This window comes from Mangifera indica, chromosome 10, assembly GCF_011075055.1.
Source record: "Mangifera indica cultivar Alphonso chromosome 10, CATAS_Mindica_2.1, whole genome shotgun sequence".
Taxonomy (NCBI): Eukaryota; Viridiplantae; Streptophyta; class Magnoliopsida; order Sapindales; family Anacardiaceae; genus Mangifera; species Mangifera indica.
In genome coordinates, this window is record NC_058146.1 from 5,289,668 (window position 1) to 5,313,942 (window position 24,275).

A 24,275-nucleotide genomic window follows, 5' to 3' on the forward strand; every position below is an offset into this window, starting at 1 on the left:
TAATCTAGTTAATTTTTATGTTATCTATAACATCATTATTAATAATAAAAAATATCGTAATATTATATTATTTATAAATTAAATAAAATAATATAAATAATAAAAAATAAATTATTAAAATAATTATTTATTATGTACATAGTTGATAATTAAATATTATCATAATCTTACTCGAAGTTCTGAACATTCACCAAACCTTTCTGTAAACTTCCATCACAACATGGCTCAATGGAACCTTTATCATCTTCAACTTCTTTCTACTATGTTAATCGATTGATGATAATAATGAGATTTCAATCAAATAGCAACCAAGTTTTTAGAACTGAATTATAAACTTCAAGGTTACCTGCCATATTTAAAATACATTGAGGTAATATTTTAAAAGGGTTATTTTTTTTGAAACTTTTGTCCGGTAAAATAATTATTTTACAAGTAAAGTTATGTGTACTTATTTTTAACTATACATATGATATATTATTATATAAATAATTATTATTTTATTCATAAATTAAAATGTTTATTTTTTTTATCTATTATCAAATGTAACTATTTATATATTAAAAAGTATTTACCTATGACATTTTTAGTTAAGATTCTTAAGAATTTTATTTGGGCGAGATTCTTTTTTTGTGAAGAGGAGAAATCTCATCTAAATCGGATTGAAAATATTTTATACATGCTATTAAAGGTGGACAATATTTAAATATGTTTGAATCATCTATAAATGGCCAGAGAACTATTTCCCAATCAAGTTTTAGTCAAATCTCAAAAGTATATCTATAATAGAAAACTAATAATTTCTCTTGTGATTAAATTTTGAAAATTTAATTTCCCCTTTTTTAAGTTTCATCTCTGACAGATGATCTTTTTAAATCTAACCAAAAATCTTATTCGACAAAGGACGACCTTTCATCATTTAAATTTGGAAAAAGCAATAAAGGAAGATGCTTTGTCGTCTTTTGTAGTGGTGGGTAGTTGTCTTTCATCATCCTTCGGGTTGAATCTAAAAGATAGGTAAGAAACATAAATCATTAGCCGAAATGATGGTGGTCGAAAAAGGGAAATAAATCTTAGGAGTGAAATTTAAACTTTTCAAACATATATATATAAGATAAAGTATTAATTTTTAAAATTTGAAAGAAAAATGATATTAATTTTTAAGATTTTAAAGTTTAGAAGTAAAATAATAATTTTATTTTTATTCTTAATTAAAAATTTTAATAATAATTAATCTATAAGGGAATGTTTATATATTTTTTATCAATCATGAAGACATTTTGGAGGTTATGTTAAAACTTGGGTGGGACATAATCGTTTGGCCTCTATAAATTAAAAAGCACTCCGCATTTCAAGTTTAAAATTCACCGGAAATAAAAATGAATACTCTCACTCTTCTGGCACTCCTCTTCTCCGTCGTAATTCCAGCACCGCTCTACCTCTCCTCTTCCGTCTCACCAGTCGAACCTTACCGTTATCGTTATCTCAAACCACTTCGCCGTCAATGCTCACCTCAAGAGTACATCGAGCTGGCTCACCCTCTCCCACCTTCTGATTACGTGACACCCTCGTGCACTCGTACTATAGTCAACCACTTCTTCGCTGACACCATCAACAAACCTCCCTTCACCGTACCTTACTCTCCACCGTCCGGTTGTCCCCAACCCTGGTCCCACATCATCCTCGAGTTTCATGCCAAAATCAAAGGCGAACAGTATGATCGCATTGCCGGCCTGTGGCTTGGCGGCGTTGAGCTTCTGCGTACAAGCACAGCCGAGCCAACCGAGTGTGGTATTTTCTGGAAGGTCCGTAAAGACATTACGAGGTACTCTTGTCTCCTTACACAATCGAATATCAACGTTACAATGATGTTAGAAAATATCGTCAACGATGTGTTTACCGGCGTTTACCATGTTAAGGTCAATCTCTTATTTTTTAAAGATAAAGATGTTACTGGTAGGGTTCCGTCTATTCTTTCCCAAAACAATTTCAATTCACAAGTTGGGTTTGAATCTGATAAATACTATTATCCACCGGCTGATTTGATCTTGCCGATATCAAATAATGATGGTGAAAAAGAAGGATTTTGGTTTCGAGTTGAAAGTGAATCAGATATAAATTTCAAGAAAATTAATTTCCCACGCAATGCTTATAGAGTCATCCTGGAGTTGTATGTTTCTTTTCATGGAAATGACGAGTTTTGGTACTTGAATCCACCGAATTCTTACATAGAAAAGAATAATTTAAGTACTAGTCGTGGTAATGGATTTTATAGAGAGGTTTTGGTGACAATTGATGGGAAATTAGTTGCATCAGAAATTCCATTTCCGGTTATATTTACCGGCGGTATTAATCCTCTGTTCTGGGAGCCTGTTGTTGCAATTGGGGCTTTTAATTTGCCATCTTACGATCTCGATTTGACTCCATTTTTGGGTGTGGTTTTGGATGGGAAAGAACATAAGATTGGTATTAAAGTTAAAGACGCTATTTCATATTGGCTTGTAAATGCGAATTTGCATGTCTGGTTAGATAGCGAGTTGTCTGAAGTTATTGCAAAATCATGTGAGTATCGCTATCCAAATCTTACTCGTCGTGCTAATGAAGCTTTCAGATTCCTTGATGGGCGATTATATGTCAAAGGGAGGAGGAGGACTGCGTATGAAGGGTGGGTTAAGTCAAGTCTAGGTAATTTGACTACCAGAGTTATGAGGCAGTTCAGATTCAGGGGCTTCTTAAGGTTTGACAAGAATGGTACTCATAAGTTGGTTCAACAAAGGCTTAAGGTTAAGAGACAAGTGGAGGTGACAAACGAGAGAGGTTTTTTGGTTACTTATGTGATAATTAATAGGAGGTATCCTCTTAATGTGAAAACTATTACTTCACCTGGATCAGAGAAGGATCAGTATGTGCTTGAAACAGATGTGAGCCATTTCTTTAGGGAGCAATGTTTAATTGGTAAGACTCGAAGTACTGTTTATAATACTCAGATTTCTTGGGGATGGATGGAGGTTAAGGATCATTCTGTGCTCTCTGGTGAAGCAAATACTGAGCAAAGTTATAACTACAGAGATGAATTTGGTTGTTACTCTCGCAGTGTTGCAGTTAGCAATGGCAGTCTCATAAGTGACAAACCAACTCCTTGTATATCCACCTTCTAGTTTTAATCAATGACTTAGCCACTGTAAGATTTCTAGTTTGAAGTTCTCCAAATAATCTGTTTCTTTTTGTAGTGTGGTGTGTGTTTCTGGATAATAATGTTTAGCTTTTCAAGCTTCCACTTAAATATTTATGTTGTCTGTTACTCTTTAGTTAAATGTTTGGGCAGTATTTAGGTGTTTTATTCAAATTGGATGCTTGATTTTATGTGCATTGGCTTTGCTAATCTGCTGATTGTTGGCTTCCTATTTACTGTGAGCTATCCATCTGTTTTTGAGCTTGGATAGTATTAGTAGATGTCTCAGGCTGATGGTAACTAGGGATTGTGCCGGTCTTTACAAAATTCAAAACTTCGAACTAGTTATCATTTAACTGAAAGATATGTGCTTATGAGCTGAGTCCTGGAATGATCATGTTATTTGGCTTTTACTCAGTTTAAGTAAGAACAGAAGGAAAGGGTATAGGTAGATCTGCCTTAAATAGGAACCGTATACCTTCTTAGAAGCTTCACAGTAATAATGCGCACTGGCCTGTATAACTTCTTGTGTTAGGTTTAATGAAACTTTATCAACACCAGTTCTCTGGATTTGAACTACAATGATTTTAAAATTGCTTCTTAAATGTTTCTCAAGAAAAGAAATGCTCTATAGCCAGATAAACCCAATCTCATTCATTCCACCAAAATGGAAAGATTAAATGTTTTTAATTGTCTAATGTGCTAGTATCATATTGTAATAAAACAGAAAAAAGAGTGTTTAATGAAGTTAGTGAGAAATTTTGCAGAAATTACTGGTCAAACTCTGAAAATTGCTTTTATAAAAAAAAAAAAAAAACACATTTCTGATAGAGTTGATTTTCAGAAATTGTCAAGTAACACTAGTCTAGGAAGTTATATGGACTCAGGTTTTTGTGGAGCTTATTATGCTTGGTATATTAATTTCCCTAAATATCTACAGACAAATCTAAGACTCGTTTTTGAATTACATCTATATATGCTGGTAAAAGTTCCGGAGAGTAGAACATGGACAAGCGGTACTGCTGAAGCTAGAAGCAGAGGTTTAGAGTGTCCTACGGCACAATTGGACTACCATGATCAATATGGCTTGACAACCCATTCTTGCAGCAGCTATGAAAGGGCCAAAGTATGCAGTATGGATGCTGATAGTATTTGGGGAGTATTACAGGGGCTCTACACCATTTGGCCGAGAAGGTTAGGAGACTGGAGGTTTTATTTGACAATGGAACCAATTTCTGTGCTTAAGGAAGAAGTGTTCTACTTCTACACCTCTTTACATAGCACACAACCTATGAGCTGTACTGGTATGTTGTTGCTGATAATTTTCAGGAAGGTTCCTCCTCTATACCTTCCTTATTTTTCGTATGTGTTAAGAAAACCATGAGAATGACTGAGTACTGGATACGGTCTGATCCTATTTAATGTGAATACCTTGCTGCCTTATTTTACTCTTTCTGACATTAATTGTAAGTCTGGAAGTGAATTGCTTTAATTTGAACTTTAGTTGAGAGTACATGAATATGTTCACATCTGTATTTTATAGAAAACACTTCATCGAAACTTTTTTGTGGGAAACATCTGATAATTGTAAGTTTCTTTTTTTGTTTTGTTTTGTTTTTACTACTAAATGCATGCAAGCAAGTTTTATACATCATTTGGAGTATATTAAATGGTATATAGTTGTAGAAAATAAAGTGAACAGATCAAATCAAAGAGACAAAAGACTGGAAACTTAGACCTGTTGGTTGGAGGATACCCAGGTCTCCCCCTAACACCGGCTGTGTCGGAGCTGATAGATCATGATCTGGCATGACCCGATGTTGTGTATAAATTCTTTTCGGCTGTTAAAATTAATAGTTGATTTTAATAAATGAGTAGAAAAACAATTTTTTCAAATTTAAAGTATGAAAATTTTCTCTGAAAAATACTCATTCAGCCAAATATTTTGTCATCATTCACCTTTTCATATTTCAAAATTTATATTATTGAAATAACAATTTAATCATTAAAAGTTAAAGATATTACTAGTACCCTTATATTTATTTTATATTAAAAATTTTAAAAAATATTACATATCTGTATGCCCTACCGAAGCTGCATTAGAGACATAGAGTTAGCTGATGAAATATTTTCCCGCACGATCAAAATTACTATTTTATCCTAGCCTTATGAAAAAATATAAAAGAATTTTAAGGCAAAAGGGTATATGAATCATATGATATAGTTTTCAACTTTGAAATTTAAGTTGTAAGAGTACAAAAACTGTATCAGAATGATAAATTTGAAAGTCCAATAATAGTTATCACATTTTTTATTTAACATTTTCTACTAGATAACAAGGGATATTAATTAAAATAACTTAAATTTTTAGGCAAACATGAAGACTGAAATCAAATAATTGAACAATGAGGATTCTTGCACTCTCCTTACTCTTACTCTATACTCATTTGGTAACCTAGCAGAATGATCTAGCCAACAGGATTGTTTTGAAATTGGTTTCATACAACTGCAAAAATCTTGTTTAAATGACAAAAAAGGAGAAAAAAACTCACAAAATTTAATGCATGCTGCATCTTGTCACTCTGTAATCCCTGGACCCGAATTTTCCAAATCCACTTCTCCCATTCCTGTGTCTTCTTCTTCTTCTTCACTATCTTCATCACCACTTACCTCCTCATTTTGTTGGTGTAGCTTAGCCATGTGCTCAGCAAGCAATTTGTCATCTCTTTCACTCACCTGAAACAGTACACCATGAATCAGACCCAAACAAGAGAAATAGCAAGGTCCAGTCCCCCCACTACGCAAATTGTTTATAACGAAGGTTTTTATGCTATGGGGTAATGATAATTATAAATTGAATTTGAAATAAAGTATTGGAACTCACTGCTCTTGGTTCTTCCTTCACAATAAGTTTTCCCTTCTGCTTCTCTATTGCTTCAGTGCAAGCAGCAATCGCTTTAGTGAGAACTGAGATCCCTTGATCCTGCCCATCCAAATAATTATAAACAACTTTATTTGATAGTGGCTTTCTATACTAAACTTTGCAGTTGCTTATGTATAACGGGTAAATATTCCACGTCAAAACATCATGCTTCTATACAATTTTAAATGTCAACTAGACAATACTTAATTCTTGAACGGCATCACATCAGCTCTCACTACAACAGCCTTTCAAGGGTAAATTGATTCAGCTAACCTTGTCAAGAGTTTGAGTGGTGAGGACATAAAGTGGTGGTGCAACCAATTTAATTTTTACAGGGCAATCATTATTGCCAGCAGCCTCAGCTTTTCGCATGGCATCCTGTAATGTCAAAAATAAACATGAAGTAATAATAATTCAGCACTTTGAAACTAATTATTGATTTCACAACTAATTCATGATCATTCATAAAAATGGCAATCAAACAAAAACTGTTAAGGGACCAAATGAGAAAGATCAAAATTAAGACCTTAATGTGAAGAACACCATCAAACTGGAAGCACTTCATTTCAATATCAGCTCTAATCTTCAATGGTTGTGGGGTCATTCTTCTCCTGATATTCTTCACTAAAGCATCCTTCAATTCCTCAGTCACAGCAGGAACCACCTTACTGACCTGCAAAATATAAGGTGAGCGGGTCCGAGTATCTTATAAAACTTTCAAGAATCGGAACCTGGACCCTACAAGGTTAGTTCCTACCAAAAACCAATCTTCTAGGTTCCAGTTCCTATCCAAAACCTATAATATATATTTACATAATTATATTGTTGAATAAATGAAGATGAAGAATCCCACCAAGAGTCCGGTAGGAATGCCAATAACAAAACCAAGAATTTCCAGTAAACTACAGAGTCTCTGGAAAACTTTTACTCTGGAAAATTTTACCCATATCTCCAAAAAGCCAATCCCAAAAAACCAATCTCCAATATCTCACTACATAAAAAATCTAATAACCCAAACAGAAGAAAAGACCATTAATTCCTTTTTGATAAAACAAGGATCAAAAGACAAGATTAATTCATTGATTAATTTGATTTGAAGTTGATATTCATCCATATCTGTACTTGAAGCTCCTCCATTAATTTCATAATCCCCATTATCTAAACTCCCCTAAAAATCAAATCCCACCTTGCCCATCATCATATCAAACAAAGTTAAAAAAAAGAACGGAACCAAAATCAAGATTTAACATTATTTTACTGTAAGAGATGAACAGAAGAAACCCAAATAAGAGTTAAACTGAATCAGATCCGAAAACAAAACGATTGAGGAAGAATCAAACCTTAACCAAATCCAAACAATTGACGAAGCATTGACTGAATTGGAGAAGAAACCAAATGATTGCAGGAGGAAGAATCGCTTGAGAGGGGGTGAATGGAATACAATGAAGAATGAAGTGCTAGGGAAAGCAAATTGGAAGAATGGAGCTGACAATAATTATATAATAATAATGTTTAAAATAAAGCATCCGACACAGTACATGTAATGGGTGAACTGGGTCAGTTCTTGGTTCCTAGGATCAAGGAACTGCAACTGATCCTGGAACCTACAGGTTCCTACAGTTTGCTACCTGGAACCTACTTATTTCCTTTCGTTTCAGGTAAGAACCAGAACCGATAGCCAGGTATCCGACGGTTTCGGTTTCGGTTCCAAACAGGAAATTTGCTCACCCCTATGCACAATGAGATAGGCGGACCTTAGACATCAACTGAAAGAGCATGGTATAAAACCCTGCCAAAACAAAGTTTACCTCCTGTCCATCAGGGCCAGTTTCTTTGACTTCACGGATGAGGGAATTCAAAACGGAATCAGGGTCAGTAACAATAATTTTGAATGCCTGCATGTAAAATAGTTAAAGCATTTATATCTGCCACTGTAACTTGGAAAACACACCTCAAGAAAGATGCTAGCAATTACCTCAAAAGCATGACCATACTTGCGGTACAAAGGCCAGCCAATATGGATATAAAGATCCTATAACAAGAAAAATACATTTAGCATTGATCAATTAAAGGTTAAGCAAATCATAACTTGGAATGGGAATGAAGTGTAGAGTCCACAAAAATCATAAGGAAGGATCTAAAGTTTTGACAAGCCAATTGAACAAGATATAATAATATGTAAATATTTCAACAAGCAACATCACAGCCTTCTTATGTGCATAATATTGTTTCATAGTACAGGTTGCTCCTGAACTTTTAGCAAGTGCCAAAGAAATTTCATGACAAGACTATCCTTCAAATTCACAATCTAATTTTCTCACATCCCTCCTGCCCCCATTATGGTATTTATTGTAATCACTACAATTACTAAAAAGTGTATTATAACCTCTATTATTTATGTATTATCTGCTTCAGTGAGCACTCATAATGGCAGGCAAAATTTCAACCAGCAACTAATCTTCCCAAATGGCAAATAGAATTCTTCGAAAATATTGTATCCTAGAAAGATACACAGAACAATTCCAACTACAAGTTTATAAGATTCACTACAACAAATCAACAATCATAGTCCTGACAAAAGCATAAAAAATTTCTTCATTGTACCTCTATACATTAAATTCGTCATCTAAGAATTCAAAGAAACCAAAGCGTACCATTTTTCAAAATCCATACAAACTATATTTTATGCTAATCCATAATTTACGTCCTAAGAATTCAAAGAAACCAAAGCATATTATTTTTCAAAATCCATACAAACTACATTTTATGCCAATCCATAATTTACAGAGAAACAGGCTTTACACTTATTATCCCTAAATAGCTCTAACATTACAGATACATTCAAACTCGCATATAATACACACCAGAACGCAATTATAGGAAAAGACATAATCAGTCAAAATTACTACCTCCAAATCGACGCTCAAAGTCTCAGCTACGTGTCGCATGATAGAGTGAACGAGCTTGCTCTTATTATACCTCTCTTCACAAGCCTGAATATCCTCTTCACTGACCCTCCTTTTACTCAAATCGATATAACCTTTTTCCTTATCAACACGCAGCACCATCACGGGCTCGATGCGCCCCACCTTGATGAGGCTACTGACGCTACGAATCCGACGCCGAGAAAGCTCCGAGAAAAGGATCATACCTTCGATGTTGTTGTATTCTAGAAGTGACACGTAAGCGCCCATATCAGCGATGTTCTTCACTTGGATCATCACGGCCATGTCGACCTCTGGATACTTGGCCTCGTACATGCGGCACTCGAGGTTTGGGGAGTGGCTTGCCATGTTTGGTCGCTCAGAAAGTTTATCTTTTCTCGGGAAAATTCAAGGGGAGAGTAAAAAATTAGGGTTTAAAGCACAATCGGAGAGATTCTTTAAGACTACGTCGCCTACGAACACAGAGACAGTGGCGTCTATATATAGGTTTTATTTCCAATAAAATTTGCTTCCCTTATATTTCGAAAATCATATAAACCCCCATATGTTTCCATTATAAAATCACCCCCCTGATGAATGGGGTTGTGACTTGCGACAGAATTGCAGGGTGAAATCAAGGCGATTTTCTGAAATATCTGCGATATTTTCTCCTGAAATTACAAATTTAACCCTTCAATACAAATTTCAACTGTTTATAATCTATATCAGTTATTTTTTGAAATGAAAATATTTTAATTTTTTATATAAATATTTTATTTTAAGATATATTTTCTTTTAGAATATCAAATATTTTATTATATAATATCTTATTATTTAAAAAATCATTAATCAAATAAATATTTTATTATAAGATATTTTATTATTTAAAAAATTAATAATTAGATGATAATATTTTTTCGAACCATTTCCCCTTATAATCGTCTCTATTTCGAACCATAAAATAAAAGAGAAAAAGGTAGTTTTAGGATTTGATTTCCGTTAAGGCCAAGCTTCCATGAATTTACAGTCCCCCCATAGAGACTTTAACGAGACCATCGAGGGCACTTTATCTACAAGTGCTAAAGAATTAACCCAACATAAGAGGGAATTACATTTTCCCACTCGAGGTTTGGCCTAATAACACTTTTCAAATCTTTGATAGCAAAATCATACTTTATCACCTAAAATAAAACTCTATTAATGAAAAATTGAATATAATATAGTGTTAAAAAATTAAATTATTATTTAACCTCTATTATACTCTACTCCCTTTTTTTTTTCCATGTGTGATTCATCTCATTCCTCTAATTTTTTTAATCCTAATTCTTTCTTACCCTCATTATTTGCTTCGGCTTTGGTTGTTTGAAGTGAGTAGAATTCAGTTTTAGTGCTATTTAACCTTCTTTGTCATCACCATCACTATCGATGGGCGATCAAGACATTCCATTGTTGAAAAAAAAACAAAACTAAAATATGAAAATGAAAAGGGTCGAAACAAGATATGATGGCAAAAAAGATATTGTATAGAAAAGATAAATTAAATGTTAAAGAAACAATCCAAAGACAAAAGAAAGAACGGATGGATGATATGACAACAAAAAAAAATGTGACAATATTTTTTGTCTAACATGACAAAGTGATTTGACATGCTTATATGACATGAGGTGATATGTTCCTTAGTCCGAAGAGTTTAATTTAACTTATCTTTTCTAATACGATTGAATCTTTAATTTAAAGTTAGTTTTTAAGTTTAATTTTTTTATTTTTATTAATATTTGTCCTCCTGATGGTTTTAAAAATCATATTTTGATTTAAGAAACCCTAGTCAACTTTAAGAAAATAAATTTATATGAAAACATGAACTATATAATTTAAAATTAATAAAATTATCAATAAAATTCAGATTTGAGGTTTTTTTTAAAGAACTTTTTAAAAATATTGCATAAAATTATTGTTATCATTTTTTGTCAGTTAAATGATATCACAATTCTAATAATGTTTATTTTACTTTAGATACCATTGTTACTATCAAATAACCAATTATACTTCACTCAAATTAAATTTGACCTTGTTTTCTAACCCTTTAAAACAATTAATCTATTAAATTTTTTTAACAGTTACATATCTTGTTTCTACATTAAAAATTGTTCGTCGCTTTTTTCTCCTCCAAAGTCGTTATTTGACATCACCATTACTATAATCACCATCGCTTCACCACTAATAACCAGCTAGTGGGAAAATCAAAGCTTTGCCGTAAAACTTGTTTATGATATCCATCAGGGTTCAATTATTATGTTAACACAAAATTACTCGAATCTGTCGAGGGCTGTTGTTGAGTTTTCACTCAATCACTAGAATGAAATTCGAAGCATTTTTGTTCCCTCCATCCTGCAAAATCTTTAAAATGTCTCCTGAGTTTATGGTGAGATTTCAGTATAAGCATTTCCTTAGACTTAGTTGTATCTCTATCTCCCTATGCATTGACAGAATACGGTGGTGCTGCGCTGAAACGTTGCAAAATGAAGAGGAAACTGTAGTGAGACTTTTCACTGTAGACTTCGAATTAAATCTTGGGTGGGAAATAATTTTCTGAAAAATCTTGGGCGGAAAATGTAATTCACTCAAAAGTGAGAACAAATTTAACAAAACCCGAAAAACGAAAAGAAGCCGAAGTCACTACTTCAAAATCGCTGCACCCCAAAATCATTGCAAAAACTCAACTCTGAAAAGAATGGAAACCTTGGCTCAAGTAACCGGAGTAGATGCGGTAGGCATAGTGAACCTGATCATATCATCGGCCGGAAAGGCGGCAACACACCGTAGAAACTGCGAGCAGCTGGCGGAGCACGTGAAGATGATAGGGAACTTGTTGGAGAAGTTGAAATCAACTGACCTTGTAAGGTTACCAGCCATAAAAGAGCCACTGGATTGCTTGGAGGAAGCGTTGAAGAAGGCGTTTGATTTAGTGGAGAGCTGCAGAAATAAGAGTTGCTTATACATGCTTGCCATGGGGTGGAGCGTAGTGTATCAGTTCCGTCAAGTTCAGGCGGAGATTGATCGTTATCTTAAGCTCGTGCCCTTGATTTCCCTTGTCCATGAGTTCCGTATGCAGGTATAAATTCAAGCGTTTTCATAGTTTTGCTGCCAGAAAATACTTTTTTCAAATTTTTTTGCTTTCAAAAACAAGTTTATATTCAGCCTAATTAGTGACTTAATTGCTTATATTAAAAGAAAAATAATATTTTCAAGAATTATTTTTTCCAACTTTTTTTTCTTTCGGTTAAAAGAAAAAGAAAGAAAAAGAAGGGTGGATTCTAACGTTCTTTAGACTAGTCACTAGAGTTTAATTCCTCTTCTGAGAAGTTGATAAGAATCTGGACCGTTGAATAATTCTGGGTCCGCGAATTCTGGTGGGGCATCGTATGAGATGAACGATGTTGATTTTCTTAGATTTCAACCCAGTACTGTGATTGAATTGTTGTCGGTGGCATTGTTGACATAACTTGTATAGGTGTTTTTCACATCCGGAGCCACACTATTTTTTTTATAACCACTAATAAAGATTAAAAGAAAGGCGAAAAGACTTTCCCACCCAAACAATGAAGAAATGGCAATTTTACGCACTTTATATTTCTGTATGTGAATTCTGATAAGTTTTCTTGGAAATCTATCTTACCCTTTTTGTTGAAATTACAAATATGTATTTAAAACTTTATACATATATCAAATTATCAAAATCTCCTTACCAATTCAAAAATTTATCACTTAAACCCTTTAAAAATATTAAAACTCTTAATAAACTTTAAAAAAATTAATGCTTAGACCATGAAAAAAGTTTTTCAATTGTTGATGAAGAAGAAGTAGTCTAATCAGCCATGGACAAGAGGAAAGTCATCATTGACAAAGATGAAAGATACACAGTCAAAATGAGGAGAGAGATGGGGCATGATCATCAACGATGATAAAATTCAAGTAATTGATGCATGATAAGAAAAGAGAGATGAAACACGATCATTAGCGATGACAAGAGAGACATCGACATGGGTAATGATATATTTGATTTTTTGATCGGATTGAAAAGAGACAATAGTGGCGAGAAGGGAAAGAAAGAGAAAATAGAAATAGTAGGGGAAAAGGGAAAATGAAAAAAAAAAAAGGAAAAAAACAAAATAAGAACAAGGGAGAAAGGCAAGATAAAAAAAATTATGTAAAAAACAAAATTTATTAATAGGAGCAAATGACTGGTGAAAAATTAAAATTTTCAAATTTAGAAAGTAAAACATCACAGTTTTATCAAAGTTTGGGTGGAGAAATAGTCATTTGGCTAAGTTATTATTAAACCAATTCCTCATTCTATGGATTCTTCCCATTTGAATTGATTTTGGAACCAACAAAGTTTTTTCCTTTCTTTCGGATCACCCGGAAAAAAATTGAGGGGCATATGTTTCTGGGCAGATTTGACTCAATAAAATCAAATTTGATTAAATAAAGTTTTTGTGTTATAAGCCCAGCATTTGAAGGAAGGTTTGGTAGCCATTGAAGAGGATCAAAGAGAGTACACGCTAGATGAAGAGGATGTTAAAGCACAATGTGTGATATTAAAACCTGATCGTTCAAAGAAAGATGCAAAGATATTGGAGAATTCACTGTCCAGAAAATACCCTGATTTGGGACTCCAGGATGCTCTGCAAGAAGAAAAAGAGAAACTACATATCGAGCTGCAACGATCGAGAACTAACAATGATACCAAGCAGTGCCGCTTGATCGAACATCTAATTGATGTTACAGAAAATGTTGTTAATGATCTTCCTGGGAAGAAGGTTAATAAGCTTCTTGTCCATGAACCAAGTTATACTCCATCAGGGTAAGTCTTGAGATATGTTAAATGTGTTTATAGTCTTTCTCAAAGTAATTTGACAAAAGATTTTCATGCAATTGTGGGCAGGTATGTAATTAATAATGCTAACTCTGGCTGTGGAGACCTGGGATTAAGGCCTGAAGATGAAGGACAATTATCAGAGTGGCAATCTGATCTTTTTGATTGTTGCAGAGAGCCCTGTTTATGTGAGTTCTTCTAATTTGAGGTAATTGTTTAGGTTATATTGATTCTTTTTAAGATTTGATTTGGTTAATTTCAGGCTTGAAAACGTGCTTCTATCCCTGTGGAACATTTTCAAGGATAGCTAATGCGGTGTCTAAAGGAAAAATATGTAAGCTTATTCGATTGATGAGACAATTTGACACATTGAGTTAAATCCTTTTATAGCTGAAATGCTTACTTGATTGGTACCACAGCCCGGGAGGAAGCAATTGACAGACTCACGGCGTATTCCCTCTTCTGTGGATGTTGCTGTTACACTTGCTGTATAAGGAAAAAGCTGCGAGAAACTTACAATATTGAGGTTCTTCTTCTCCATTGCAGAAAAGAGTTTAAACCCTTGATAGAAACTACTTACTTTCAACATTTTGGGTGTGTTGTGCAGGGAGGTGCATGCGATGATTTCCTTACTCATCTCATGTGTTGCTGTTGTGCAATGGTTCAAGAGTGGAGAGAGCTTCAACTCAGGGGCTTTGAAGGTGGGCACAGTCGTAAGTTTCACAATGTAAATATTGATACAAGTTTTCATTAATTCATCTGTTTTCAGCGTTCACTAGAACTCATGTTTGCATTGCAGATGGCCAAGGGAGAAACGTGATTCCTCCACCATGCCAATATATGAAGCCATGATTCCTTCAAATCATGGCTTGCCTATAAATAAATCACATATATTATACAGTTTGTATACCGATATTAGCGTATAAATTGATCAGACATTAATTTTTTGTTATCGTCTTAGTTATGCTTATCTATAAACATTTATTTAGTTAATTTCTTCAATTCATATTTGTGCACTCATTTTCTGTTGCATCATAAAGAAAAAAGAAAAAAAAGTATGCAAAGTTTGTCTTATTTTCACTGCTGTAATTAGATGTCAACGAAACAGACATGCGTGGGATCTATTTTCTCAGACTATCAAATAAAAAGGGCTACAGTGATTCAACTTTTTTGGATTGTGGGGGTGATAACTTACTGGGTTCACTCGTCTGAATTGCTTTTGCCTTTAAATTGCATAGGGTATTGTAGTCGTGTTTCATATGAGGAGCAACAATTCTTTCCTGCAGGAATGTCAAACAGAAAAGAATTAAACGAAGTATGTGAGGAGCAATTGCCTTAAATAAACATAAGTTTGGCTGATGATGGTACCTTAAAAACATCAAATGGGCAGAAATCAGTATCATCACAGCCCTATTCACAAAACAAAACATAAAAAAGGTGGAGGAATATAGACCTTTGAAAATACACAAAAGAGAAACACTAAAAAAAGTAATAATGCAAAAGAAAGAAGAATCTAGAACTTACAGGCATTGGAACGGGTTGTTCATTGTGTAGTACTTGAACAAAGTAGTTGTTTGAGAAATTAGCAGGACAACTGTACAGAACCAGCATGTTGTTCCCAGCAAAAGGTGCCACAATACTGCCCCTCCAATTTCTACTCTTGGGAGGCTTTGGAGGGAGTTGCAAGGTTTCTTCTCGTTGTATTTGGTGGAATTCTGAAAAATGCATAATTTCATTAAGAATGTGGAATAAATAGTTTCAGACACAGAAAGAATTCATGTATGCAAGTACTCACCTGATCTTTCCAGGAAGAGCCCAAGCAAACAAGTGAATGGAACTACAGTTTCTCCATGCGCAAATCGAAGTCTCACCTTTTCATAACTTCCTGGAGTATGTTTTTCTACAAGATTGAAAGACATTCAGAATGATAGCAAAACACATTCAACAGGTGAACCAACTATTTGTGCATTACCATTGTTCTTTCAGCATAAGGCATCAACTACACAAGTTCCACCGATGAATGATGAACATATTTTATTCACCCAGTTATCTCCAAAAATATATACGAACATTGTATTTGGGCCCAAAGTGAGGGAAGAGAAGTTGGGTGATGAATGAATAGTAGAAACAAAGACAACAATGAAGAAGAAAAGGATTATCGGCAGCCAATTTGGCAAACCCAAGAATAACAACCTCTAAAGCATTCATAATTGCTGGGAACATGTATTAGCATCATTGAAATGCCATCCCACAAGTTTTAGATCTGGGGAACATTTACAGCATCATTGAAATGCTATCCCACTAGTTTTAGACAGTTCTTCATAAGATTCTGTTAGACCTCCAATTACTATAGTCTACAAGAAGAAAGATAAGGGTGAGAGTAGAAGAACTTTGGCTTTTGGTGAGGTGGCATATATCCATAAGGAGGGCGCACGTGGAATGTATATGAAGGATGATGAAAGAGGCAACTTTGGCAATGGTATAAAATAAAAGAAGAAAGAAAAAAATAACATAAAAGAATTGAAGACAAATCTGGAAAAATCGAAAAAGGGGTCGATTGCCTGAAAGATTTTGGCACCTCTGTTGCCAGGATTTTTTTTTTTTTTAATGTCATTTGCATTTTTCTTTTTGTTACTGAACTTTTCGTTCACTGATTCATCTATCTCCCTGTATAGCTTGATTGTGGATTGTTTTTGTCTTGTTGATATAAATCTTGTGGAGTTATATCTATAATTTCATTTGTTTGCTTGACCATGTGAGAATTGATATTGATCTGTTTTTCACTTGGATTGTTCAGTAAAATCAATAGAAAATAGCAGGGTGTTATCAGGTTTCTAGAAGATCCTCATCCATCATAATATGCATAAAGTCCAACATTCTTCCTTCCATTGAAACTGAGCGACATGGCATATTGACAAGCAAGAAAAAAGTATAAAGAGTGCATACTTAAAACTTTGATGATACCTTCCTTGGCCATAATAGCTTCTTCCATTGATTGAACAACCTCCGCGAGCAATGGCACTCCCATTTGGTAGTTTAATGACTCACCATAACCCTTCAATATAAACATCTCTAAGTCATCTATCCATTCCAGCAAAGCAACCTACAACATATTTAAACATTTGCAAGTTAAAAACATAAGCAAAAAGACAAAAAAAAAAAAAAAAAGAAATCATGTATTCTAAGCTAGAAATAGTTGACAGGCTTACTTGATGAAAACATTTAATTATTGAAAAACAAAAATATTTATTTTTCTTGAACAAATCAACCATACATCATATTAATTCGCATGCAGACAGGGACATCAACTTTTATACAATTTCTAGTCCAGGATAAAAAATTAATAATAAAGATATAATAATAAAAAAAATTATAATCTCTACATTTCCTATGCAAGACAATAAGTGAGCTTACAGATCAGTAACTTAAATTTCAATTACAAAAGGATAGCATAAAGTTTTTGTACCTCAGAAGGACTGAAAAGACCACAAGCTTGATCAGTTATATCCAACAAGGATGCCTCCTGACAAAAAAAAACCAATTGAGATATTGACCCAAATGTACATCTCAAATGCATATAGGTTGTGGACTCAGAGAGCAACAGATTTGTTTACAACAAAAATGAAAGGACAATCACCTGTTTACATAAAAACCAGAGAGAAGAAATATCCTGTCTAGTGAAATTCAGTCCATATCGCTTTCTCAATGAAATAGTAATTTCATCAAGAGTTGGTTCCTTGAGCTTATTAACAGCAGGCTGCTGATTTGTCCTAAATTCCTGCATACACAAGATGTCTAAAGCAGTTAAAAGAAATATAGTTTCTATCAACAAAGACTCATTTTACAATTTACAACACTTTAGAGGTAAATTTTTGAAGATTCATATTTTGTGAAACTGAAGCTTTAAAGCAAGAAAAATGAATGTGAAATTTTCCTTAAAAACTTGAAACTCAGTAACTAACAAGAGTTTGTGGGTGGCTGTTTAGATCTCAAACAAAACATCAAGATTACACAAAAATACCTTGTAGTTGTCACAACAATCATAAAACCTCAGCTTTATATCACTTGCACGGCTTTCACTAGTAACAGCAAATGCCCGATGACGCCCAGGTCCTAGACTTCCTCTCTCACTAAACAGGCCCATGCCAAATGCTACTGCACTAGCAGATGCCCGGGGAACCTATACCATCAGTGAGAAAATAGAAGTGAGAACGAGTAGAGAAAAAGGGGTGCAGGAGTGCAGGAAGAGGAGAATGTAGAACAAAACTAGACCTAAATCATAACAACAATTTTCTCCTTATAATCACTTAAGCACAAGTACAAAAATGAAAATATAGGGCTTGCAAAATAAATTGACAAGATGAAGAAGAGTACAAAATAGAGGAATCTTCCGTGAACCACCAGTATACATCTCATAGTAGTATTGAACTTAAAATAAAAATCTTAGTATAAGGCACGTTAACTGACCCAAATAGAAGAGAACTTACCTGAGTAGCCCTCAGGGTATAGATGTCTGGATGATAATCATCAATGAACAAATTAGGAAATCTTTCCCTAATCCTGATTCCAAGATCATACAATTCATCTTCTCCTTTGCCAATCAATTCTCCACCCGTCAATTTTCCTCTCCAAGGAGACTTCCATCCTCGTAACCAAGCAGGAACTTTCTCTAGAGACAAACAATTTTCTTGAACCTCCCTTACAAGTACCTCCAAATGATCAGCCAATCTGTCCAGCTCCCTTACCCGCTTTTTTGTAGGAGCACGAGTACCATGCCTTGCCTGGAAAAAGACTTTATTAGTTTCTTTTTTGTTATCCAGGTTTGTGATACCATGACTTTCATCTTACTACTCATTAACACAATTACTGTTGCTGAAATAAAATATCATGATTCCCTAACTATGAAGGTACCTTACCAACCAAAATATCTTGCCTTAGGATTAGTTTTACTTAGAATGTGATATCCATTTTTCTTGTCACCTGTTATATGCAACTCATGACTCAAAATGTTGAAAGAAAGAACTTTAACTTAAAACATTATCCCCGACCATCAAAACTTGATACTCTTAAAGCAGTCAGGCAACAACGATGGAAATTTCTGCTCAAAATAACAAAATATAGACGAGTAACTTCTTATTTGTGATTCTATGTTGACTATGACCAGAATTTGTACTATTAAAAAATGCAACAAACAAAATGGAAAAGCAAACTAATAGATTGCACAGAAATAAAAATTTTAATTGTAGAAGTGAAATTACCACAAGGTTTAAGTGTATTGGAGTGCATTCATCAGGAATCAGAGAAGGTACGAATTTTGTATCAGCAACATCTTTTACCACGTTGTATCTGCACATACAATTAACTAACAATTAATGAATAAAATAACTACACAAGACCTAGCACTCCATAATCTATTTTAAATGATAACGCCAACCATGTGCCTCCACTGCGAATATAAATTATTTTTTATAGCTATATTATTCATTAATTCAACCAGCTCCAATGATTTCTTTCACAAAGATATCTTGTTCAAACTTTTTTTTAAAAAAAAAGAACACCGGCAACATGATATCAGAAATCCAAACTTTCGAGATATTTTGCTTTCTCATTATTCCTGAAACCAAACAGGGGTAAAATCACGCACAAGAATTAGATTAAAGCTTAATTTGGTTGAACTAAACTGTTAGAACAATAAGTAAAGTAAATCACAATAACATGTTGTCCATCAATCACAATCCGCTAATCGAAATGCATTTTTATACATTTCAAATTCTATAATCTAATCTATACACACGCAACTTTCATACTGGATTAACACGAGAGAAAAAACCTTGTAACGGTAGAGAGGTGTTGCCGAACATCGAAGCCTTGAACGACATCGTTTAATCGCGATAACGAAATTATGAACAGAATCAACATATAAGAAGCCATAGCAATCTGTATCTTTACTCCGTCTAGTCTGCGTTTGCTTTTGATGCCGTAGAACTCTCTGAGCAGCTCTCTAACGAAGAACACGTATGCCACGGTTTGCGATATTGATATGACGAGCGCTTGACTGACGGTCAATCTAAAAGGTGAGCCCACCGTTATCGCTTTGACGATGACGCCACGTGGTATTTATATACCATTCGAACCCTGCAACGTTTTTCGACTTTTAATTCCAAAATTAAAAGCCATTTAAAAAATACATATATAGATGATCATCTGAGAGACTGAGCCCATTAAACTTTCACACATGTAGAACTGGAGTTGTTTAGAAGATATAGAAGAGATTCCATGCACGTACTCTATAAATCGACAGACAAGAAATGGCAGGAGTAGATCTGGTAATGGCCGTGTCAACCCCGTGGGTCGGCAGAGCCCAAGGCTAAAAAAGTTAGATCACTAGGTACTGTTTGCAAATTATGGGTCGTGGTTGGGTTTGTGGGAAAGGCCCATGTGCCAATCTAACACGGTTTATAAATTTTTTAAAAAATATATAAACTTTTAATTTTTAGGAGACCATTCTGTCAAAGCATAATCCAAGGGTCCACTGGCTGTGTCTCAAGGTTAGTATTGAGGTAGGTCTTAGCATGAATAGGCATGACTTGCATGCACCGTCTCCGCGTCTAGGTAGGAATCCAACCGGCTGCTGGTGCTCCAAACAATTGCTGACGTGTACGATGACGGTTAGAGCCGTCTCCCTTACCCGTGATTAATGTTGTGAGAGCAATGTAAAAGGCAAGGGTGCAACGATCTCAAGGCACCTGCTTTCAAATTTGAAAATGTTGCTTAGAGATCTTTCTATTTGTAATAAAAAAATCTTATTTCAACGAGACCACCCCTTCAAAATCAAACTAACTATAGAAAATTAATAAAATGCCAAATTTAATAATTTATTCTATAATCATTAAATTGGGTAATTTAAAAGTGTCATCTTAATCTGATACAAACATATCTCAAACCCAAACTATTTTGAAATAAAGTAACTCAAAATTATTTATTATTTTTACTATCTTAGTGTTTTAATTTTTATATTAAATTACTTTAAAAATTACACACTAAGATCATTAAAACACAACAATAATTTAATTAATCAAATCATGTTTTTATTGTCAAATAACAAAATAAAATATTTAAATAAAAAATAAAAATAAAAACTAATCTGAGTAATTATAAATATACAAAAATAGAATAATATACACTTCATAAAGATTTTTATTGTTGTTGAGATTATTTTTCAACATTTATATAATTTATTCTTATAATATTATGTATATAGATTTTAAATACACAAATGATATTTTATAATATAATTAAATATTACTTTATTTCTAATTTAAAATTATTCAATCATATAATAATATATTATTTGTATGTTCAAAATGCCTTCTCAGATCAACAAATTGTTAAAAATTGACAACCCTTCTTATGCGTTCCTGCGTTCCTTTCAGGCAGGTCTCGGTGGGCTTCTCAAAGATGGCCAATTCTAATTTCTTGGACAATTTGGCAGTGAGGGTGAGGGTCCAAGATTCATCCGGACTCATTAAAGGGGACCCTGCGGCCCCGAAAAATTTGACTCAAAAAAACTTTTGCAGCCCCGAATTTGTTGCCTGCTTCCGAAAGAGTTCATTCCTCCATATAAAATAAAACCAACTGGAGAAGGAGATTTCTATAGAGAAACAATAATTATTCAATGTGTTTGTCACCAAAGTTTAGCAAAGATAGGCCTGAAAATATCCCATATGCTTTCATCTATCAACAATATATAGTTTTTTCTGACAAGCTGCATGCCTAAGGTTTTCTATGGTAAAAACCAGCAATAGAACAATCCTCACCAAAAAGGCAGCCAGTTATCAGGCAAGGTTTCTCCATCATCAGGCCTCATTAAGGAGCATTTGATCAAAGTGCCAAACTCCTGAGAGTCCCACCATAAGAATCAGTAAGCTTAAGCAAAGAAAGTTGAAATCAGAACATTCAATTAAGATGAAGCTGAAAACTGTCTATACTGAAAGACAATAATTTTTGGTTCACACCATGTCCCTTGCCCACTCTTCTCAGCTGAGAAACATATCCTGAGATCTTTTTGACGGCTTCTACCTGCAGATGGAAACAATTGAAAGCCAAAACCAAAATCATACAGCAGTCTTTCAATTGATTTTGGTTTTGCCTGTCCTGGGAAAATATACAAATGTCACATAAATGTCTACTACATGTTATCACTTAAATTTGCAGCCTCATAAACAAGTAGTCAGCTTCAAAAATAGCCATAACATGAGATTTGTCAAATGATATGCAGCTCCTTCATGCCATATGCATATAACATTTAACCAAAATAAAAGCAGATAAATGTTTCAAGATCATTGCTACAGGTCAAATTATTGGCAAATATAGTAACACAAAACGCTTAGTTGGACCGCAAAAACCCACAATACAAAGCATCTCCCTTCTCCGCGTGATCAAACTCAGTGAGTGGCATCAACATTGATGCCAGCTTAACTTTTCCACCGAGTTTGTTCTAGTCATTATAAGATAAATGAAGATTAGCGAAACAATCTCTCAAGATAAAAGCAAACCAAATTTCGATACAAATCTAAATATGCGATGAATCACACACCTGATATTCCATTAGTTCCTCAGCGTGTTCCCGTTCTTCAATACTCGATTCCTTGAAAAACTTAAACACGACGCAAACAAAAACAAATGAGCTTCAAACAAGAAAAGCAATAGAACTAGAACAATTTTACGAAACAATTACTTAGCAAGGCCCTTAAGTGCCACGTTGTCTCGATCAAAATAAGCAAACATGGCGTGGTACACATATGACACATTGTACTCCACACTGTTACATAATGTCGCAAGAAATTCAGAAAATACAAAAAAATTATTGACATAAAAACTTGAATTAAAAATCAAGAAAAAATGGAACAAACTTGATCTGTTCATTAATAGCGGCCTCGCAGTGGTCGTGGTACTTGTGTCTAGCAAGAGAAAATTCAGGAACAGTTGGCACCAAATCGAACTCCTTCACCTCTTCAAAAGGCTCAAAAACGAAGCCGGTCAAGGGACTGTTGTTAGCGCTTTTCGATGCACAAACGATAACGCCAGCACCATTTTTGGCCAAACAACCGGAGTTAAAATGAACGTTGGAGAAGAAACAAAGGAGAACAGAGGATCAAGAATCTCTGTGGGTGGATTCAAGAGCGTAAAAGACGGAGCTACGTTGAGTAACATGGTTCAGTTGTCTTTGTCTTCTGAGGGAGAGAGAAAGAGAAACTCACAGATATGAAAGCTGAATAAAAAATCCTTGACATTAGTAATGCAGATAATATAAAATGTTCAAAAACTACGCAAAACCAGGAAGCATGATTCTCTCTAACAATAGAAAGAGAAAAGTAGCAGAAGAACAGAGCAAACGAAACGGTGCTATGTGTCGGCATTGATAAGGAGGGATGATAACAGGAGGACGCGGCTAGAGATGGATAGCCATTGGATGGTGACACGTGGATGGAAAAGATTGATAGGTTACGATTGGCACGTGGCCTGCTCAGGCTTTTTGCGATGCTACGTGTTTATAATTCGTATACACCATTATTTTATTTTTAATTAAAAATTATTTAATTATATAATAATATATAATTTATATATTTAAATTATATATATGAATATAAAATTCTGAAGAGAAAGTATGATATTTTGATCATTTATGGGAGATTGTGATTCAAATTTAATTTTTTTTGTTGATTGATAGAATTTTGTACAGGGAGAAAGTCATTAGGCATAATTCAAAACCGGAATGTACGGTCCGTTTCATTTTTTGGGTCTTTGAATTTTGATTCAATTGCTCTTCTCTTTAGACAACCACTTAATTCAGTTCGTCTTGGGCCGGTTCACATTTGTAACCTACAGTTACCAACCTGCCAAAGTCAGGCCCAAGGCCTGGAGAAAACAATGTTGTACTTTCCCATGAAAACCCTTCCCCTGCGGGCCCGTGTGCCCTGCCGTCCTTCAGACGGTTAAGATATTTTTGGGAATGGAATTCCATCATCACCTTAAAAAGAGGATAAAAAGGTAATTCTAATACAAAAGCCGCAACCCTTAAAAAAAAGTTTATGCTCAATTCATACATCAGAATTTTGTTGCGTTGTATCAGTGCATCTACCAGTACGTGAACACATAAGCCCAAGAGGCTAGTGTGAGTGATCAAATGAAGAGATTCTCTAGTGAAATACCAGAATTTAAATAGCATGAGAAGAGAAATGCTATAAAAAAAAAATTTTGACTTATCTGATTGTGTATCTGATTATTGCTAAAACTCATCTTCAATTAAATTTATGGAACAATAACCAAAGAAGTGATTAGCTACAGAAATAACAACCAATTTGACATATCAATAGACATCTT

The 24,275-nt window shown here is 34.2% G+C and overlaps 4 protein-coding genes, 1 long non-coding RNA gene and 1 pseudogene across 11 annotated transcripts; 2 read left to right on the top strand and 4 right to left on the bottom strand.

Annotated features, from left to right (window-relative positions):
* The first annotated feature begins 1,346 nt into the window (after positions 1 to 1,346).
* Positions 1,347 to 4,777, top strand: LOC123227547 (peptide-N4-(N-acetyl-beta-glucosaminyl)asparagine amidase A). Of its 2 annotated transcripts, none has more exons than XM_044652571.1 (2): positions 1,347 to 3,178; positions 4,110 to 4,777. In XM_044652571.1, exon 1 carries the CDS (start codon positions 1,377 to 1,379, stop codon positions 3,153 to 3,155), a length of 1,779 nt encoding a protein of 592 aa, XP_044508506.1. In that variant the 5' UTR covers positions 1,347 to 1,376; the 3' UTR covers positions 3,156 to 3,178; positions 4,110 to 4,777. The 2 variants fall into 2 exon arrangements, with proteins under 2 accessions (XP_044508506.1, XP_044508507.1); XM_044652572.1 differs by having other exon boundaries at positions 4,159 to 4,777.
* On the bottom strand, positions 4,749 to 9,731 carry LOC123227548 (eukaryotic translation initiation factor 2 subunit alpha homolog). Of its 2 annotated transcripts, XM_044652573.1 has the most exons (9): positions 9,002 to 9,588; positions 8,068 to 8,124; positions 7,901 to 7,987; positions 7,433 to 7,549; positions 6,619 to 6,765; positions 6,366 to 6,470; positions 6,054 to 6,152; positions 5,722 to 5,905; positions 4,749 to 5,010 (listed from the first exon to the last, which is right to left on the bottom strand). In XM_044652573.1, exons 1-8 carry the CDS (start codon positions 9,383 to 9,385, stop codon positions 5,747 to 5,749), a joined length of 1,155 nt encoding a protein of 384 aa, XP_044508508.1. In that variant the 5' UTR covers positions 9,386 to 9,588; the 3' UTR covers positions 4,749 to 5,010; positions 5,722 to 5,746. The 2 variants fall into 2 exon arrangements, with proteins under 2 accessions (XP_044508508.1, XP_044508509.1); XM_044652574.1 differs by lacking the exons at positions 4,749 to 5,010; positions 7,433 to 7,549 and having other exon boundaries at positions 5,499 to 5,905; positions 9,002 to 9,731.
* A 1,805-nt stretch (positions 9,732 to 11,536) lies between these two features.
* Positions 11,537 to 14,614, bottom strand: LOC123228126. Its single transcript, XR_006504619.1, has 3 exons — positions 14,473 to 14,614; positions 14,296 to 14,394; positions 11,537 to 12,157 (listed from the first exon to the last, which is right to left on the bottom strand). It is a non-coding gene; the product is annotated as an uncharacterized LOC123228126 (long non-coding RNA).
* LOC123228124 (cell number regulator 13-like) lies at positions 11,748 to 14,885 on the top strand. Of its 4 annotated transcripts, none has more exons than XM_044653372.1 (7): positions 11,748 to 12,128; positions 13,528 to 13,880; positions 13,962 to 14,080; positions 14,155 to 14,226; positions 14,312 to 14,418; positions 14,500 to 14,619; positions 14,692 to 14,885. In XM_044653372.1, exons 1-7 carry the CDS (start codon positions 11,748 to 11,750, stop codon positions 14,710 to 14,712), a joined length of 1,173 nt encoding a protein of 390 aa, XP_044509307.1. In that variant the 3' UTR covers positions 14,713 to 14,885. The 4 variants fall into 4 exon arrangements, with proteins under 4 accessions (XP_044509307.1, XP_044509305.1, XP_044509306.1 ...); XM_044653370.1 differs by having other exon boundaries at positions 14,500 to 14,605; XM_044653371.1 differs by having other exon boundaries at positions 14,500 to 14,593.
* A 63-nt stretch (positions 14,886 to 14,948) lies between these two features.
* On the bottom strand, positions 14,949 to 20,131 carry LOC123228123 (multiple inositol polyphosphate phosphatase 1-like). Of its 2 annotated transcripts, none has more exons than XM_044653367.1 (11): positions 19,723 to 20,131; positions 19,151 to 19,238; positions 18,380 to 18,673; positions 17,914 to 18,072; positions 17,530 to 17,670; positions 17,359 to 17,415; positions 16,839 to 16,995; positions 15,688 to 15,792; positions 15,417 to 15,607; positions 15,261 to 15,302; positions 14,949 to 15,172 (listed from the first exon to the last, which is right to left on the bottom strand). In XM_044653367.1, the coding sequence occupies exons 1-11, from the start codon at positions 19,821 to 19,823 to the stop codon at positions 15,044 to 15,046; spliced, it is 1,464 nt and encodes a 487-aa protein (XP_044509302.1). In that variant the 5' UTR covers positions 19,824 to 20,131; the 3' UTR covers positions 14,949 to 15,043. The 2 variants fall into 2 exon arrangements, with proteins under 2 accessions (XP_044509302.1, XP_044509303.1); XM_044653368.1 differs by having other exon boundaries at positions 16,857 to 16,995; positions 19,723 to 20,027.
* Positions 20,132 to 21,540: 1,409 nt separating this feature from the next.
* Positions 21,541 to 23,046, bottom strand: LOC123227843 (annotated as a pseudogene).
* Positions 23,047 to 24,275: the final 1,229 nt, after the last annotated feature.

Bases quoted from the DNA above. Each gene is read 5' to 3' on its own strand.
- LOC123227547 (XM_044652571.1), top strand. From the start codon at position 1,377: ATGAATACTCTCACTCTTCTGGCACTCCTCTTCTCCGTCGTAATTCCA.
- LOC123227548 (XM_044652573.1), bottom strand. From the start codon at position 9,385: ATGGCAAGCCACTCCCCAAACCTCGAGTGCCGCATGTACGAGGCCAAG. The intron at 7,550-7,900 runs GTAAACTTTGTT...TGCTTTCCCTAG, and splicing joins CTGGCCCTGATGGACAGGAG to CACTTCATTCTTCATTGTAT. The intron at 6,153-6,365 runs GTTAGCTGAATC...TTGGATGGGCAG, and splicing joins CCACTCAAACTCTTGACAAG to GATCAAGGGATCTCAGTTCT.
- LOC123228124 (XM_044653369.1), top strand. From the start codon at position 11,748: ATGGAAACCTTGGCTCAAGTAACCGGAGTAGATGCGGTAGGCATAGTG. The intron at 13,881-13,961 runs GTAAGTCTTGAG...AATTGTGGGCAG, and splicing joins CCAAGTTATACTCCATCAGG to GTATGTAATTAATAATGCTA. The intron at 14,606-14,691 runs GTAAGTTTCACA...TTTGCATTGCAG, and splicing joins CTTTGAAGGTGGGCACAGTC to ATGGCCAAGGGAGAAACGTG.
- LOC123228123 (XM_044653367.1), bottom strand. From the start codon at position 19,823: ATGGCTTCTTATATGTTGATTCTGTTCATAATTTCGTTATCGCGATTA. The intron at 16,996-17,358 runs GTACAAAAACTT...AATATGTTGTAG, and splicing joins GTCTTTTCAGTCCTTCTGAG to GTTGCTTTGCTGGAATGGAT. The intron at 15,793-16,838 runs GTATGCACTCTT...TCAATCTTGTAG, and splicing joins AGGTATCATCAAAGTTTTAA to AAAAACATACTCCAGGAAGT.